The sequence below is a fragment of the Melospiza georgiana genome, chromosome 1 (assembly GCF_028018845.1).
Source record: "Melospiza georgiana isolate bMelGeo1 chromosome 1, bMelGeo1.pri, whole genome shotgun sequence".
Lineage (NCBI taxonomy): Eukaryota > Metazoa > Chordata > Aves > Passeriformes > Passerellidae > Melospiza > Melospiza georgiana.
The window spans coordinates 57,641,294-57,659,406 of NC_080430.1; the positions used below are offsets into that span (position 1 = coordinate 57,641,294).

General features: G+C 37.5%; 1 protein-coding gene across 1 annotated transcript in view; it reads left to right on the top strand.

Moving 5' to 3' along the window:
* PDE1C (phosphodiesterase 1C) overlaps window positions 1-18,113 on the top strand; it is a 207,235-nt gene that overhangs the window by 75,406 nt on the left and 113,716 nt on the right. The window contains exon 3 of the mRNA XM_058021381.1: window positions 9,466-9,492. Within this exon, the coding sequence (XP_057877364.1) occupies window positions 9,466-9,492 (27 nt within the window). The remainder of the gene's footprint in view (window positions 1-9,465; window positions 9,493-18,113) is intronic.

An 18,113-nucleotide genomic window follows, 5' to 3' on the forward strand; every position in this document is an offset into this window, starting at 1 on the left:
TTTAACTGAATCCACACCAAATACAATAGCAGGAGCTTTTAGTTGTTGTGGTTGGTTTTCTTTGTTTATGGTTTTGGTTGTTTTGTTTCATCTTTTGCAATGATGGAAAACTGAGTAAATACAGACAAAGAACCTCAAAATGTCAGTGGTTGTACTGGCCATGTACAAAATCTACATGAGCAAAATAATATTTTTAGTTTTTAAAACAAAGTTTGATGACTTCTTTTATAGTTGAGAAGCCAAAAGCCCAGTCAGGTCTATTTTCCAATACAAAGCCATTTCACTAGTGAATTTGAATTTACCCTTCTGATTTGGTGGTACTGAAAACTATGGTGATACAGCTGAAGCACTAAGGTGTCCCTGCAGTGTTTCATCTGCTACTTGCAGATCCTTGTGCCTCAGACTTGTGAAAAATGCCAATAACTTGTTTTTAAAATTTTAAACATTTAAAAAATTTAAAATTTTAATAGTAATAAAATGGTTATAAAAATAGTAATATAATTAGAGTAATTATGACTTGGACAATTAGGATTTAGGACAATACAAGACAATAAAAGCAAAGAGTTACGGACAGTCCAAGTACCTCTTTCTGGGCAAAATAAGTTACAAAAAGTACACACGTTAAGAGAGGATTAACCCTTAAAAGCAATAGCCTGTTGCATATTCATACATCTCATACATGATGCATAAATTCCATTCAAACAAAGGATTCTGTATGGTCAGTGTCAATTTCTCCCTCTGAATCCTAACGGAGTCTTCAGGGCTGAGCAAAGCAGGAAGTTTGTTTCTTCTGATAAGGGAGCCATAAATTCTTTTTCTCTGAAAGATTTAGGTGTCCCGTGGCTGCTATCTCAGTGGGAGTCCTTCTTTAAAAAAAGTATCTTACATAGCATAGTTTCTATTTTAACATTATGTTATAACCTAAAACTATATTTAACACAATACTTAAGAAAATGAATACAGCATAACTTTCTAACATAACACATATAATATTAATTTTAATATTTGGAAAAAGCCAATCATAAAATATGTATTTTTCACAGACTGTCCTGCTCAAAACCATCCTAAACATACAGTATTCAATACAGATCAATTAAGTAAACCTTTCCTATGTTGCTTTTTCTCCTCTTTCAGTATACACACTGTGCCATGAAAAAATACACTGAAGTTAGCTTTCCTCCTCTGATAGGTGGTGTTATTTATCAAAGTTTGAGCAAGCCATGATTGTCCTTTATTGAAATGAAGTTAAACCAATTATGTCAATCATTTTTATGTCAGTGGAAAATAAGGTACCTTTAACTAATACAGCTCTCACACTACTGCTGCAATAAAAGTATTATAATTGTATATAGTCCTGTCCAAGTTCAGTAGGGGGTTGATTTTACACTCACCTTGGGAGATAAGATCAAGACATGGGTCAAGTTTGTAGTGCCAAATAGTTCAAGTCAGTTGCATCTTTATTATCTACAGGAACAGATCTCAAAAGCAACTCCCTTCTTACAAGTCTCCTTCCCCCTTCTGCTTTCCCCTCTCCATTCTTGAATCCTGCTTTGCTAGGGAGCTGGTGCCCAGCACTTAGTATGAAAAATGAAGTGCAATTGAAGATCATCAGGTCTCAAGACAGCATATAGTATAATAACATCATTAAACTCAGTCAACTCAGACAGTATCCATAATACCCATTTGTAATACCTCTAGGCTCTGTTCACTCTTTACTAAATGGTAGAGAAGGGATTTCAGCTCTCTTGAGCTTGTACTGTAGAAGAAATTCCTGACTGACTGTGATCACAGAGGTTATTTTGTAAGAAGAATTTAAACTCATTGCCTTTCCAGCTATGATTAACATCTACTCATTACACATATTAGACATGAAATGCGCAATAGGAAACTGATTCTAAGAGCCCTACAGTGGCAAAAGGTCACAGCTAAGCAGAGGCAGAACAAGAGACATCAACTGATCATATGTACTAATGATTGCTATCATTTTTGTAGACGAAGCTGTGCATTTCTTTTTTGTTTTTCTTTAGAAAACTTGGTAGTTAGACTGCTAAAATCCAATGCTCAGCCAGATGAACTAACATTCAGTAAAATAGTACTTTCCTTTGACAAAATCAGACTATATTTTCTGGCTTTGAATTACTTATATACATTATTTATTAACTGTGACCTGTTGGGTTGCTCACCTGTATTGTTTCCATTTCTATTGAAATAATTCTACCAGTTTCAAGCTGTGAGGGCTTCTTTTCTTTCTGTATCTTCACCATGCATACCCATACTTTGGAGCGCACAGGCTTTTCTAATCTACTTCAAATGAGACAAGTGACTGCCTCATCCTCACATGATTTCAGAATGTCCCCATATAGTTCAGGGCCAAATTTAAAATGGTTTCCCTTGTTTTTAAAAAATTCCACATAAACCCTCCACCAAATTGTGAGTATCAGCTGCAATTTTGCCTTCTTTCTTCACCCTTCTTTCTTCTTACTGTTTCTTCTCCTCTGCTGTTAATAGTCTCTGAGATTGTATTGTTTTTATCCTAGCATATTCTGATAAACAGCCCATGTGGCAGAATTTTTTTTTTTTTTTATTATTGACTGGAGTGTGAGTAAAGCAAGAAAGGGCATAATTCTGTTTAAACTAAAGAATTGAAAACCTGTCAGGAACTGATGGCATTGTGCCGTCAGTAAAGTCTGAAGTCTGGTCATCTCAACATATTTCTGAACTCTGGTCAGGGCTCCCATGGGATCCTGTGCTTTGCCTGATGGTGCAGTGTGTGCTGTGAGATTGGGGTTTTGTGAGCTGATTTATACTTGGTTATTAAAATAGGCTTTGTTAATGTAACATAAGTGCATCTCTAATCCTGTGGTGATGATGATTATTTGGTAATGCACTGCATGATTGAGAATATTGAGCTGCTGGGAGAGAAGATTTTCAACTTATTTTAAGTGATCCTGTCAATCAACTTGATCTCAGCCTCCTTTGGAGTGATGTAGAGGGACAATGCCTACCCCGTACTGCTATGCCACTGAGATACACGAGATGGCACCTGAGCTTACGAGCTGGGAAATGCCCTTAAATCCTTTTGTCTTGACATGGTCACCAAGGGAAAATCGTGGGAATTCTGGACCCATTAGCCAGAAGGGCCTGGGGGCAAGAGCAGTAAACATGAATTGTGGTTGGCTCTTATAGAAAAAGGTAGTGGAAGGAGATCATTCAGAAAAAGCATAGATTCACCAATGGGTAAAAAAGGACCAGAAAAAAAATCTTCCAGATGTGACTTGTAGACAGACATTTTTCTCTTTTGCCAAATTTCATTCTTTACATTACTGTTGATTTGCTAAACTACAAAGTAGGATTTTAGTAATGTTATCTTAATATCAATTTTAATATCAAGAAACCCACCTCTGGCAGGAAAGAAAGGAAAAGGACCTGAGAGAATGTGTGTGTTATGATATGGATATTTCACTCCAGTAAGGTATCTTTTTTCTTTCCAAATATGTTGGTCATAGGAGCCCTGCAGGGAATGATTATTAACCCTAGCTTGTGTGAGCTATGGATGTTGTGGGATTCCACTATTAAAGGACATTATTGTGTGCTTTTGTTAACATATTACTAAGCTCCCCCCTCATATCTTACAGATGCTATTATAAAGCTTTTTATATATAGGAGGAAAAATATCTCTTTCTCCTTGAGACTATGAACAACTAATTTTAGCTTGCCAGAGCTTGTGGCAACTATTTTCCTAAACAATTGAGGTTCCTCTGAAGAAGTAGCTTTTACAAAATGATCCTCTTCAAACAGAAAGAACAATCCCTTTTCTCTTATCATGCTTTACAATGTCAATGTCAACACTAAGGGTATGGCACACAAGCTCTGACGATGCTTGTTGCATCAGCTGAAGGAGTTTAAGTACTAGTAGTTTTTCTTCTCTGCAGAGTGGGCCCTAAGGAGTGTATTTCAGATGTGGAAGTACAAAATCTGGCATCTCTGCGAAGGTCACCACTGTTGGCAGTTTAAGGCAAAAGGTTGAACTGAGGCAACTGATGCCCAGAAGTGTCATCTCTGCCAGCTGGGCTGTGGGGGTGCAGACCTGTGGCAGGGCACCACATACAAGGCAGCTGCTGGCAATAACTTTTTAAACAGTGTAGCAGATTTTTTTTTCGCCAGTCTATTGGTGCCCTAAAGAGTTGTTGCCCTCTTTTTCACTAAGAAACACACATCCAGCCTGAAAACACATGCTATGCTAGATCTAGGCTTGTGCACTCTCAGCTGGTGGTACAAGGAGAGCACAAGCCACTGAGTTTTAGGGACTTCAAAAGATCCAACTGCTTTGACCAAGTGTGTGTACCCTCTGAACTCATTGCAATGGCCAAGCAATACTGCCGTCCTGAGCTGGTTTTTGGTGTTTTCCCCCAGCTGCTATGGGTCTGGATAGCAAGGTCCTGTTCAGCACAACCCGTCTGGGCCCGCAGGCAACTCCCAGCTGCAGGCAATCTTAGCAAGCAGTTGAGCTCTTAAGTGATCTCAGCTCTTAGGTGATTTCTAGTTCTTGCATGAATTTCCACAGAGGTGTCCTTTATTGGCCACTTCTGCAAAGGGGGATCAGTGACAGCTCCTTCTGCCAAGCTGGGCAGAGGAGGGCATTTATATAAGGTTTAGGAGTTTTGGAAATTGTCCAATGCTAAGGGTCAAGACAATTATGACCTATAGTCTTACAGAGAGATAAGAAAGGGTCTGAGGGCAGAAGAGGGGCTTTAGCTCCAGTCATCATGACTAGGCATTTCCTATCTTAGGCTGCTGACCACCATGGAGGCCTTGCAGGCCCTTTGGCTGCTATGAAGCAAAACAAAACACATTAGATGAAGCCACTGTGAGGGTTGTGAGCTTCAGCCTTAAAATTGAGCCATTCCACTGTCTCAGCAGCCTAAGGAGATGCTTCTGGTACTTCCCACCTTGAGCTGGGAAGTATCAACCTATTGAAAAGTGTCATCTGCATTCAAGTATGTGTACCTTAGGCCGTCAATCATGCATCCACCAGCTGGTGGCCTAAGTCTGATCACTGCAGTGAAGAAAGAAGCCTGCAGAGCCTTTTCCCAAGGCCCCTAATCTCTAGCAGAGTGTGAGATTAACTTTCAAATTTTAGTATTTATTTTCAAGGATGAAACTAGGCAAAGATCCTTCTATTACTTCTGCAGCACCCACAGGTTTATCCATATTTTGAAAAGGTGCCATTAATACCTAATCCTGTGGAATGAATGTGGAATAGCACCATATTAACCAAACCACTATTTTGAGTAAAAATACATTAAATGTTTAGATAATTTTTCAGAGGCTGTGTAGAAGTAAAATAGCAATTCATGTAGCTAGTTGATATTATAAGTTGTATGGTTATGGTGCAAAACCAGGTCGGCTGACAGTTGCTTAATTCCCCCTACCCCTCTGTCCTCACTTCTCTCTGTAGGTACTCAGTTGACTGATTCAACTGTCTCAGAAGACTAAGGTCTTTGAACATCACTACTAAATGCAGGCACAGATTTTGTATATTTATATTATATTCTCTTCATTTCCAGGTTCCTAGATGCAGAGGAAGGGCAGGAGAATTTTTGAAAAACTTGAATGTAGCGTTACTTTGGCTCAAGTCATGAACTGTTGTGTAAAACCCTATAGACTAAAACCACAACCCTGAAGAGATAATAAATTAATGGAAAAGTTCCTGAAGGGAAAATACAGGGAAAAGCAAATTGGCTGATGCTGCACTGGAATTAAATAACAAAGTCAGAAGCATAACCATGAGAACAGACAACCTTGAAATAATTGATGGGCATCAAAGCACAAAGACAAATTTTTTATATCTATTTATTTCAATGGGAATTGTGTGGCCATACATCATAGCAATCTACATCTTATTGAAGATTAAATACCTTCAAAAATCTGTCCTAATTTTATTTTGGGCCAGTATGCTATTTTTATTTCTCTGGCTACAAGAAGGATTCATCCTCAGAAGAGGAGACACTGAAGTAGTTGACTCAATATTTTTGTTAACTTTATGGTTTCTGAGTTTAAAATTTTCATTTTTCCTACCACTCCAATTATAAAATATCTATCTTTAAGTGTCTTACTCCTTTTTTTTTTCCATTAGGCTCTAGCAGCCTTCTGGTTGAACTAGGACTGACTCACTTCATACTATACTCATTCAAGTGTAACTGTATTAAGTTCAGTGAAGTCATTTTTAGTTTACACTGGTTGTATAGGGCCTATTTAGTGTGAGTCTCTTGATAATTCTCTTCAGCATGAAAAAAACCATACTTTGTTCTAATTATTTTTTTTTTTTTAGTGAAAGCTAAATATAAACCTCTGAATAATACATTCAACAGCTAGTAACAGGAATTGAATGGATGTGGCAGTCAGAGCATGACGGATGCATTGAGAAAAGAAACTGAACTTACACAGATTTGGTAATATCAATAAGCCTCTTTTCGGGCATGAGCACAGGATGGCTCACAGATGTGGGAAGCTGTAACATTACCTCCTTTAAATCTGTCTCATTCTTTCTCTCCTGGGAAAGTGTTTCTTCAAAAAATGAGAAGTCCCTTGCGCTTGACTGAAATTGTGCCTGTTTCCAGGTTTATTCTAGAGCATCTGCTAAAAACAATTTCATGGATAGTTGTCTCTTCATAGATGCATCCTGGGGACATAAATCAAGATATCTTGTCCCAAGATATATTATATTTTTAAATAAACGAACAAACAAAACCCCTCATAACAAAACAACCTCAAAAAACAAAACAAACAAACAAAAAAAACCCTGGAAACCCAACCAAATCTAAATCCAGCCCCCTCCAGTTTCCTCTTGTTAATGCACACATGATTGCTGATTCAAGCCAGTCTCTGATGCTGGCTGTGGTATTAAAGAAGTAATTTCTAATTCCTTTGTTTCTGGTGATCTCATTTAATGGAAGGCATATCTAAGCAGTGGTTTGTAACCATAAAGAAGATAGATGTTGATGCTGTGTTTCCAAAAACAAACTGAAAACTAGATTTACAAAAAATTACTTGTTACCAACACCATTTTTTTCATAAAGTGGCGAGCAGCACTGTTAGACCTTGTTTTTTGAGATGCTGGAAGTTCAAGCATACAGAATTTTTTTCCTGGATATCAGAATTTGCTAATGGTGTTCCTTTTAAAGCATGTGCATGCAGTAGTGATATTGAAAATATAAACAAGTGTTCCTCTAGTTATATTCTCTTCAAGTGTAAATTGCAAATTCGGTCAGTGCTTGGAAAAGCAGTCACTAACTTGGTGCATGTAAATTTTAACTGGTTAGACTGCAGGTGTGAAAACAACAACAACAACAATAAAAAACTGTGTATAAGTTTTTAAAAATTTCTATTACTTAGGCAAATTCTTTTTTTTTCCTAGTACTGTCATCTGTAATAGTACAGCTTTCTAATGTATTAAAAGTATTCTCGAATGAAAGTAACATTAAAGGTGTAACTGATCAGAAAAGTCATGCTATTAATCAAATGTAAAGAACACCTAAGACTGGAGTTAATGAATTTTATCTTTGCTCAAATGTCTGAAAGAGAAACACATTATATAACATTATATGAAAGTCACTAACCAATGAAATTTAAATTAGTTCAGACAGTGTTGGAATGAACCATAAGAGCCTCTCAGGGGAAAAAATTAGCTTGCAAATAACTTCATTTTAAAATTTAAACAAATTTGTATTTCTTGGGAATAAAATCTTCTAATAAGTGTGTATTAGACTGGCCAATCAGATGGCCTATTTTTCAGCAGGTTTTTTGCAAGAAAACATAATGAAATTTTTTATTTGTCAGAGTATAAAGTTCCTAATATACATTCTACAAAACAAAAGTTCTACTTTTCATCCTTCTGAAATGAAAATGAAGAATTCTCATAGAATAAGATTTGTCCAGTTGCATTTCTGCTTTTATGTGTCAACATTAATGTCAGTAAGCTATAAACTTGATACTGCTATGAATATTTTCTCTTTTACTCCTTTGCTTAATTTCAAGTTTAAATAAGTAATTCTTGACACAGTAAATTGTAAATAAAATATTTTTAAAAGTAGCTATTTAGTACTTTTATGATTCCAACGTGGTTGCATTATAGAAGTGGGTATAACCACAAGTACAATTTGTAAAGACATTTGTTGGATGAAACATTTTACAGTCAGGAGATATTATTCATGGCTCTTGTTAAGTAGAAAATAGCACTACATTCCATTTTGCCATGTTTCTTATTTGTAAAGAAAGTTATTCTTTGTTTGGGTTTCTTAGACCCACCCTAGTTACAATTTTCCATCTACAGTAGTATCAGAAATAAAAGTAAACTTGATGCTAATAGCCATACATCTATTTTAAAAATATTTATTTTTCAAACAACATTGAAAATGTTGGCAATGTCTGCTAGTGTATTGTTAAATCACAGTCCACATTGAAAATTGTTTCATTCACTACTTGTGAAGTTTAACTATCATTAATTTTACTTTAGAACATAAAAGCAGAGCTGAGTTCAAGTAAATTAATGCCATATTTAGCCAGCCTCTGTGCAAAGCCTTTGGAAACAGGTGCAGAAACAGCAGCTCACAGACAACATACAGTGCTGATACACCCCTGCAGGTAATTGTATAGCCACATAGACAGCTATACAGAAAGGCATGAATTGCCTTTTTGTGTATTGCCTTACTCTGTTCATTGGCAGCCTTGTCATTGCCCGCTGTTGAAGACAAAATCCACCACGCTAAGAGGTGGCTAAGTAATAGGTAAGTAGGAGGTTTAAGTAGGAGGTTTACAGCCTTTGCTGTAATTGATGTAGTGTGAATATTGGGGTAGAGAAGAGGTCCTATATGCTTATCTGCTTTTGCCATTCCTAGTCCGGGTTAAGGTCTGTAAGTTCTCAAGATGGGTGCAACAAAGTGAAGCTCGGTGGTGTGGTATCTGGAATTTGCTGGAGTACAGAACTTGCTAGGATCTGGACTTTCTTTTTAAAACCACTGAAGTTTTCCACTGAGTGACCACAGACAATATGGTTGGATACATTTCATTACTCCTTGTTAATGGGAACTTCACAGAACTTATCTTACTTATCTGTTGGATGAGAGATGTAAATAGTACAACTAGTAAATACAAGTACATTTCTGACACTTGGACTTCCTGCTGAGTCATTTAGAATAATAAATATTTTTTCCTAGTTTCCTAGTTGCAACAACCCTTTCTCACAAGAAAGAGTAGTATGTGCATACAAGCAAACACAATTTTTTTCTCCTGAATTTAGTTGCAACCACCACTGAGGTTAGTAGAAGGGAATGGCTACATCAGGTTTGGGACAGTTTTATGGCAGAAGTGACTTCACTGAATTGCTCCTGACTTCTAACCCTCTCCTTTTTCCTCCTTTCCTGTGAAGCCTTCTCATCTCAGTTGTATTTTGTTCTTTTCCTGCAGGAGAAAATATAAGAAAACATCACAGAGGTAAGAGTAAATCACAGAGGACTGGAAGGCATTTGTGAGTCATTTCTCTCTTTGGTAGGGGGTTTGAAAAAGGATTTTCCTGTTACCAGGTTGGTGGTTTTTTTCTTTTTTTTTTCCTGGGGAAATGCCATTCTACTGATTGTTTCCCACTTTAAGGACCATCTTGTGCTGCTGCTGCTCCCAATCTCCTTTGCTGCTAATGGTAGTCCTTCCCTCTGATGTTAGTGGTAGTTCTCTCTGAGTACGGACAGAAATATTTGTCTTTGAAGGTGAAATCCTAACATTGCACTGTTTCTTCTGCAAGATCTGCTGGCTCTACCTTGTATTGTTTGCTTATTCTGTAATAACAAAATGAATTGCAGGGTTGTAGACTTACTAATAATCTTTGCCATTGCAGTAGACTGAAGGAAAATGTGAATCCTGTTGGTTAAGAGTACATATTAAAGCCTCCAGATGTAGTTATCTTACTCCTTCCTTGTAGGAGGCAGGCTCAATGGGTGTCTTTGACAGATAAATTTTCTTGTTTTGGAACCCCTGAGCATGCTGTTAAGCCAATGTGATGCCTCAGTCGGCTGAGGCGTCATAGGCACCATTCCTCTTTGCTATAACCCTTTGGTGAAGATTATCACTCTAATGCACAGGACAGGCTATATGCATGCTTGTGTGTCACAGCCACAAGAAACTGAAGTGTGGTGGCTTGAGTCTTGGACAAGATGGGTTTAAGCTATGAGAGTTTAGTAAAAAATATTGATTTGGAGACTTCTATGGCGATCTGTGCAAGAGGGCATTGGATAATGTGAGACACAAGAACAGGGAGAAGATAAATATGGTCCCAGATGAGTCTGACACTGTAGGTCTGCTGTTGCAGGTCTACTTTTCTCCTCATTTCCCTTGCTGCTGCCATAATTATTAATCAATAATGAACATTTCTCTGGCCACAGGTCTTCAGCTGCTGCAAGAAGATTGTTTCCAGAATGAGTGATTGCACTGTGTGTTTGTGTGTATTTGTGAGTGCCTTGGACTGCTAGCATTGTCAAAGCATTGCATTGAGTACTGTGTCTTATTTAGATATCTCTTCTGTGTGCATAACTGTGACAATAGCAAGGTTTGTATTCAGCGTCTCTTTTCTATGGGAGACTTTCTGTAAGCCTCAGAAGAGAGATGTAAGTATGGTCTACAAGTCCAATTGTAGAACATACTTGTACATTCTTGTATTGATGACATACATAGAATACAATATATCAGGTTTTTTAAACATAGCATCACAGAGCTAAGTTTTGTGCCCTGTGGGACTTTGAACTTTGTGGTTTTTTGCTCTTACTGTTACACATGCCAGCTGCCTGCCTGATGGTATGTATCCTTGCAGCAATTTTGCAAATGTGCTTTCACGACCTTCTGATGTCTAAAACAATGTGAGCTCTGCAGAGGCCAAGAGGCCACTGCAGGGACCAGCATCTGGCAACTGCTGAGCAGCTGCTCCTGATAACCTTGCCCAATAGGTGCTGACTGCTGGCCCAGAGGGCTCTGTAGCACAATGGGCTGTTATTTTGGTCTAGGAACGCACATTGGCAGCACCTAGGGAAACCTAGATGACTAGTAAGATTCTGCCTTGAATTTTCCCCCTGCTGAGTGACTAAGTGTGATGCTAAATGGAAAATTGCATATACTGCCACCTGGTGCAAAAGTGTAAAATCCAGCAAAAAGAAGTGGTAGGACAGAAGTTCACTTAAAGTCTGGTTTTAAATAACACCTGTTGATTTAGTAATTCCAGCAATGTGCATAAACTGAAGATTTCAGTCCTGTTTCCGTCTTCATTTCTCACATTCAGGTTTTCTTTTTGCCTTTGATATGTTTTTTCAAAACAATCTTTGTGCTTCCTACATCATTGAGCTCTGAGGGTGTCTGACAGCTGAATTGAAATTATCTATAGCTTACTTTTACATCTTCCTTTTGTTTCTGTTTGGAGAGTGTCATTGCATAAGAATGCCTACATGATAGTAGCAGCAGCTATATAGGAGAACGGTGCTGTCCTTCGTATGTTGTAGTGAGTGTAAAGAAACAGTTTCTCCTGAACGCAGACCTGTTGGGAAGGAAAATCAAATACGTGTAAGAAAATAAATGAGGTACATAAAAAAATGTAATCAGAAAGAGCTGAGGTAAAATTTGAGCCATCCTAAAAGTGTAATTAGAAATGACAGACAGTGACTTTTACATTGATCATTCTGTTAATTGAGATGAGTGCTTTTGTAACAGTAATATATTGGTATGATTTTCCTTATAAACTTGGAAGTTTCACAGCTATCTAGGCAACCCTAACTTCACTAGTCCCAGCCTGAATTGCATCTGAACTACTGAATGTGATGTAGATTAATCACAGCAATGCCAGAGAAGTGGGATATTTAATCTGAACTCAAGTCATTTTATCATTCTGCTGTCTAGTTCCCTTTGGTAATTGAACAGTAGACAGCTTACTATGCAATGAGTGGAGAGGTAGTCAGAAAGAGGAAGAACTAGACAGCAAGCCAATGGTCTGAACTTCCAGGTCCTGAGTTGGTTTTGCCGTTTGGTTTTTTTGGTTTTCCCCAGTCATGTTTGATTTGACTGTTCAGACTCCTAGTTGTTCTGAAGACTGACAGCTAGGGGCTGTCATATATTTCTAGGATATACTCTGTCATATATTTCTAGGAGACACTCAGCACCTTCAGCTTCCTGGAAGATTAGAAGGGAAAGGAGAATTTCAAGTAGCCCTGGGCAATCTCCTCCGAAACTAGGTTTATTCTCTTGGGTGAATTCAGCTAGTGCAGGCAATTTGGCACTTCTAAAGACTCACTAAAGTCCATTTATTGTGAAAAAAAATTGTCAGATAAATAATCTGCATTAGTTTATGTGTCATACATTTTCCTCCATTTGAGTCCACCATCATGCATTTTTATTCCACCAGTAACACAGAATTGCATGTGTTGCTCTTTTAATTCAGCTGCATGTTGGTTAATTGTACAGTTTAATTTTCTATTAAGATACAAATGCTTATTTTACAGTGACCTTACTTTAGCTAAAAGCCAAGAAAGAGGAGTCCTCATATTTTATCTGTCCATTGTGGATGAATGAATTTCTTCCCTCTAAAAGTATCTTTTAATGCTTTACATAAAGTGCAAAGTAGAAAAGGAAATGTTAAAGGAGAAGTCACTGCTCAAACATTCTCACTCCCTTCAGGGAGTTACATGTACATGGCACCCCAGACTTAAACTGCAAGTGCCTTGAATGCATTTCTCAGTCCAATAGTGGGTTTTGTTTTGGAGTCTTCTACCATCTTATTGAATTGTTTCTCAAATGTTCATGCAGGCAGACCATTACCTCTTCATAACTTGTCAAGTTGCATCTTCTAGTGGCTTTAGTTTTCTTATCTTCCAATTTGTCATCTGGCACATGTGGTTGCTGGTAGAGCCTACAAAACTAAAAAAGCCCTAGACACAGGATAAATAGTACTTAGCAATAACCAAAACATCATGTTATTTATATTCTTCTCATACTAAAGCCAAGACACAGCACTATAGCACCTACTATAAAAATAACACAGAATATTAACTATCCCAGCTGAAAGCATATCTAGATGTAACTTCAGAGCTTGTGGCCTAAATCAGCCTAAGTAAGCTACTCAGGCTAAGCAAGTGGAGCTAAGAAAACTAAATTCACACTGAATTATAACTGTGTGTAACTCATTCTGCTTTAAATGTACTTATGCTAAAGAAGTAGTATGTCTCAGCAGGAAATGTAAACGAAGGGGCTTTGAAATATGACTTTGGCCCTGAATAAAAGCATCCTAATGGGTCCTGCAAAATACTAATGTGATTTCTTAAAAAAAAAGATTGTACTCTGATTAAGAAAGGTTGACACCTCATACAAACCACATGGCCAGAATATTAAGACCTCCCTAATCTTCAGAAGAATTTTGTTTTTTCTACTTCAGACAATAAGGCAGGAAACTCGTAAGCAGAGGTCTTTTCCATCCCTTTCTCCTTTTCTTATTCTTTCTCATCTATGTATGCGCTTTTTAGTTCCAGTTTGCTTCAGCATTTGGTTAATATTTTCTTGGAGAAATATATTTATGCTAGTGTGGACCGCAAGAGACGAAACGTAATTAATGTAAATAATTACAAAATAAGTGGAAAAGTGTGTTTTGCCCCCAAATTTAGTTGGTAATCATCAGGGTTGCTTATGCTGATGCCTCTGTTGGTAAAAACAATCCACTGTCACTTTTGAAATATATTGCCTTGCATGTCTCATTCCAAGTAATCTTTAAGTTTTGGCATTTACTTCCTGTGAGGAAAACTCTGTTCTGGGATTAATCTCATTTTTTAGTGCTATTACGCACACTAAAGAGATCTTTATTGGAATGAAGCATCAGTGCTCTCTTAAAGCTGATTGAGTAAGGACATTATAACAGAATGAGTAAAGTTGCAAGGGACCACAGTGGGTCATCTGGCCCAACCTGCCTGCTCAAACTGGGTCATCTTAGAATGTGTGTTAAAGGAGTATGTCCAGTGGTTCTTCAGACCTTCAAGGGAGACTCCACTCCCTCTCTGATCAATCTATTGCAGTATGTGGTCACCCATACAGTAAAGTCCTTCCTCATACACAAGTGGATAGGTAGTTCATTGATTTTTTTCCATCAAGCATTTATAGGGTATGAACTATAGCAACTTGAAATCTGGTCATTTAAATTACCCTAAGATGAAGCATTTCTATGACTAATTCAGACCTCCTATGTCTTAGCTGTGTCTCAAATTTGCTTTGGATTGATAAGGAGTTCTTTTAATCCTTCACTTTGATTTAGCAGTCAGACGTTGGGGAGGAGTGGGAGGTAAGGAGGAAAGAGGTAGAAAGAACATAATTGTTAGTGACTGATGTTATCATTACTTTTAATATGTGAACAAGCTTTTAGTTGGGGACATCCTCAGGGGGCAGGTGATGTAACTGAAGTCCTGCATAAGCTTCCAGACATCAAAAGATCTCACTTCTTAAATGTGTGTCTCTCTTGCAAATGATGACGGGTGAATCCTGAAGCATTTTGTTAAAAATCTATCAAATGGAAGGGACAAGGCATCTTTGCTGAGAGAATTTGCCCTAGGAGAGAATCAGCTTTCTCCCAGCAACAGGACCTTTTCTCAAGTGAAGTTTCTCACTTTTAGTGTGAATTACACTTAAACTATGTACTGGTTTTGGCTGGGATAGAATTAATTTTCTTCTTAGTAACTGGTACAGTGCTATGTTTTGGATTTAGTATGAGAACAACATTGATAACACACTGATGTTTTAATTGTTGCTAAGTGGAGCTAGCTTTAGAACAAGGACTTTTCCATTTCCCATGCTCTAACAATGAGGATGTCCTCAAAATCCAGTGAAGGAGTAGAGCCAGGACAGCTGACACAAACCGGCCAAATGGATATTCCACACCACAGAACATCATGGTTTATCTACAAACCAGAAGGAGCTAGCTAGAAGCTGCTGATTGCTGCTTGGTAATAGGCTTGACATCAGTCCATTGGTGACGAGCAATGGCATTCCTTATTTCTCTTGGGTGTTATTTCTTGCTCTTCTTTTCATTTTATTATTATTACATCTTGCTTCAATTATTATTTTCTTATCTCAATCCACAACTTTTACCTTTATTATAATTCTCTTCTCTATCCCACTGAAAGGGTCAAGAGTGAAGAGAATGAGTGAGCATCTGTGTAGTACTTAAGTGGTAAACTGGGGTTAAACCACAAACAGCCGCTAATAAGCCTTATCAAGTTAGGAAAAACTATAAACCCTCTTCCCTCATTTCCACTTCAGAAAGTCTATTGGTTTGATTTCTACTGATTTAACTCTGTGTTTTTCTTAAAAAAATTGGCAATAGACTATCCAAGTATTTTTTTCCTCCCAATAAATGCATTTTGTTTGCTCTGTTGTCTTGCCTATTTTGAGATAATAACTTGGGGATGGAATTTACTTTAATTAGACGATTGGTGATTAAGTTCTTTGTTTAGTTTCTACATAGATACTGTACTCCGAGCTAAAGGATTTATCACTGTTTTCACATTAAAGTGAAAACATCTTTGAGAGTCTCTTCTGATAACATTGTCAGATCCATGCTGAGTGCCGTATCATCTCCATAAGCACAGGGTAGCATGGCTAATCATGTATTTTGAGAGGCTGGCTTCCAACTGTTAACACCAGAAATGGAAAATAAGCCTTAATTATAAACAAGTATTTGGGCTTCCTTTGTGTGTGCATTAGTTTTAAAAGGAATCACACATTAAAATACTTAATACATGTTTCAGTGAATGCCATCACAGAGAAGAGTAAGAAGCAATTTACTGTAGCTTTTTCCTGGTATATCTCCATTCCTCAATCCCATCCATCTACTGATTTATTAGAAGAGATGCAGACCCTATTACAGAATTTCATGTGCACATTTCCAGGGTTTGAATTCCTATTATGCTCCAGCGGATGATGATGCTATATTTTCATCATACAGAAGAATAATTGTTCTCCTGCTGAGGAGAAGGTTCTCAAGTAGAAACTTCCATTTGTTATATACTTACCTGCACATGTTATGCTTCACAAAGGCTTTGTTAAAAGTCTCAGGTGGATATAAATTAATTGTGGATTATAGGTTTTATCATACTCCAAAATGTGCCTGACTGTGTGGGTGTATAAGTGGGTACATGTACAACAGGTACATTATAGATGCATCTAGATTATTAAGACTGATCCTAAGATCTCAGGAGTAAGATTTGGTACATTAATTTCCAAAGACATAGTGTGGATATTTTGTGTTGTAGTTTTAATTTTTTTTTCCACCTCAGGAAGATTTTGGGAATAATTATGGTACAGAAGTGCTTTGTTTTCTCATGAGAGCAGGATTTTGAGCATCTGAGCCTCCAAGGCCTAGTCAGAAAACCTTTTCTATTGCTAGTATTTTTAACAATTATTGCTACTTATTGCTAATCATTCTGATTCATAGAATACTTAAATCCACATCCCCCCTCACCTAGTTACAATCGTATCTTCAGAGAGGATATATAACAATTGTTTGAACATAATAGAAGTGCTGTAGTTAAAATTATTGTGTGTTTCTGAGGTTATTGCTCTTAATATATACAAGTAACATTTCTGAGCTGCTGTGCCACACATACAGATTTAGTGGTGCATGTAATTAAGGTTCAAACTTTGGAACCTGACTTGACTAATATTTACACAAACAAAGTTTTCAGCTCATTCTATTTCCTGTCTTGTTTCATACAAGTTATTTTTTAAAGAGGAAAAAATATTTCTCTTCTCTTAAGTTTGTTGTCAGAAACAATGCTTCATACAGTACAGACAGTGCTCTTTGGACTTGTTGATCAGTGATACATTCTAGGCTTGTATACCATTGTCTTATCAGGCTGGTTTTCAGACCCTGGCATGTTAGTAGTAATGAGTGGATAGGATGAAAGTGGTTCTTTCCTGGATTCTCACTTGTTCTTTCTGGGAAAATTCACTGTAGATACCACTTATTTTGATTTTTAATGAAAATCAAAGTAAAATTTTAAGAAGTGAAAGATGCTGACAACATTTCAACAATTCCATAAATAGAATTCTATTCTGATTTCTTTGTCTCCCAAGGGCTGGTTTAAAATTCTAGGGTTTTTTCCCCTTGCACTATCAAAACAGATACTACTATAACTGAGTTTCACATGAACTGGTATTTCCCCTGGAGGTTTTTTCAGTTATCTAATAACATTTATACAAACTCCAGTGGTACTGACTTGAGACTTCTTCTCCACTTCTGCCTTTCAATGAAGAAAGGAATGCTTATCTGCTACTGACTGCAAGAATTGAGTGATCCACACCCCAGAACATAGACAGTCCTGTAATTTACATCTTGCGGTTTTGCGAAAGAAGTCATTGGTATTGGAGCATCTGGTTAAGCCCTGCAAAGTGCAATAGCATGTTGATTTTCTTGGGAGTACTCAAGAAATGTCCAGGTGCAGAGACAAAGCTAGTTTACAACAGCTGCTGAAACAAACTCATTGTAGGTCATGACTAAGCAGAGTGATGGAAAAAAAAATTGGACTACAAATGCTGAGTTATGTATGGATGAAGAAATGAGTTTGATTTCCTGGGAAGCCAGTCCAACACCTTTTGATAGGAGCTGTTGATGTTCTGAAAAGTGATTAACTTGTTGCTGCTTTTTTGTAAGTCTGGCTAAGCCGCATGAATAGTTGTACTTCAGCTTTGAAATTCCAGTTGCAATTCTTTTTTTCTTTCACCTGGCAATACTGTGGATGTTCTCAGATCATGGTGACAAAGTCTCCTTCTGTAACTTTCTGCACTAATAAACAGTCACAGCATCACAGAAATGCAGAATGAAGTTGAAAAGGATCTCAGTGGGTCATCTGGCCCAGCCTCTCTGCTCAAACAGCGTCATTGTAGAGTCATAGCAAAGGATTGTGTCCAGATGGTTTTAATATCTTCTGTAAGGGAGACTCCACACCCTCCCTGGTCAATCTACTGCAGTGTGTGGTCACCTCTACAAAGTTCTTCCTCATATGCTGGTGGAACTTCCTGTGCATCAGTTTCTGACCATTACCTCT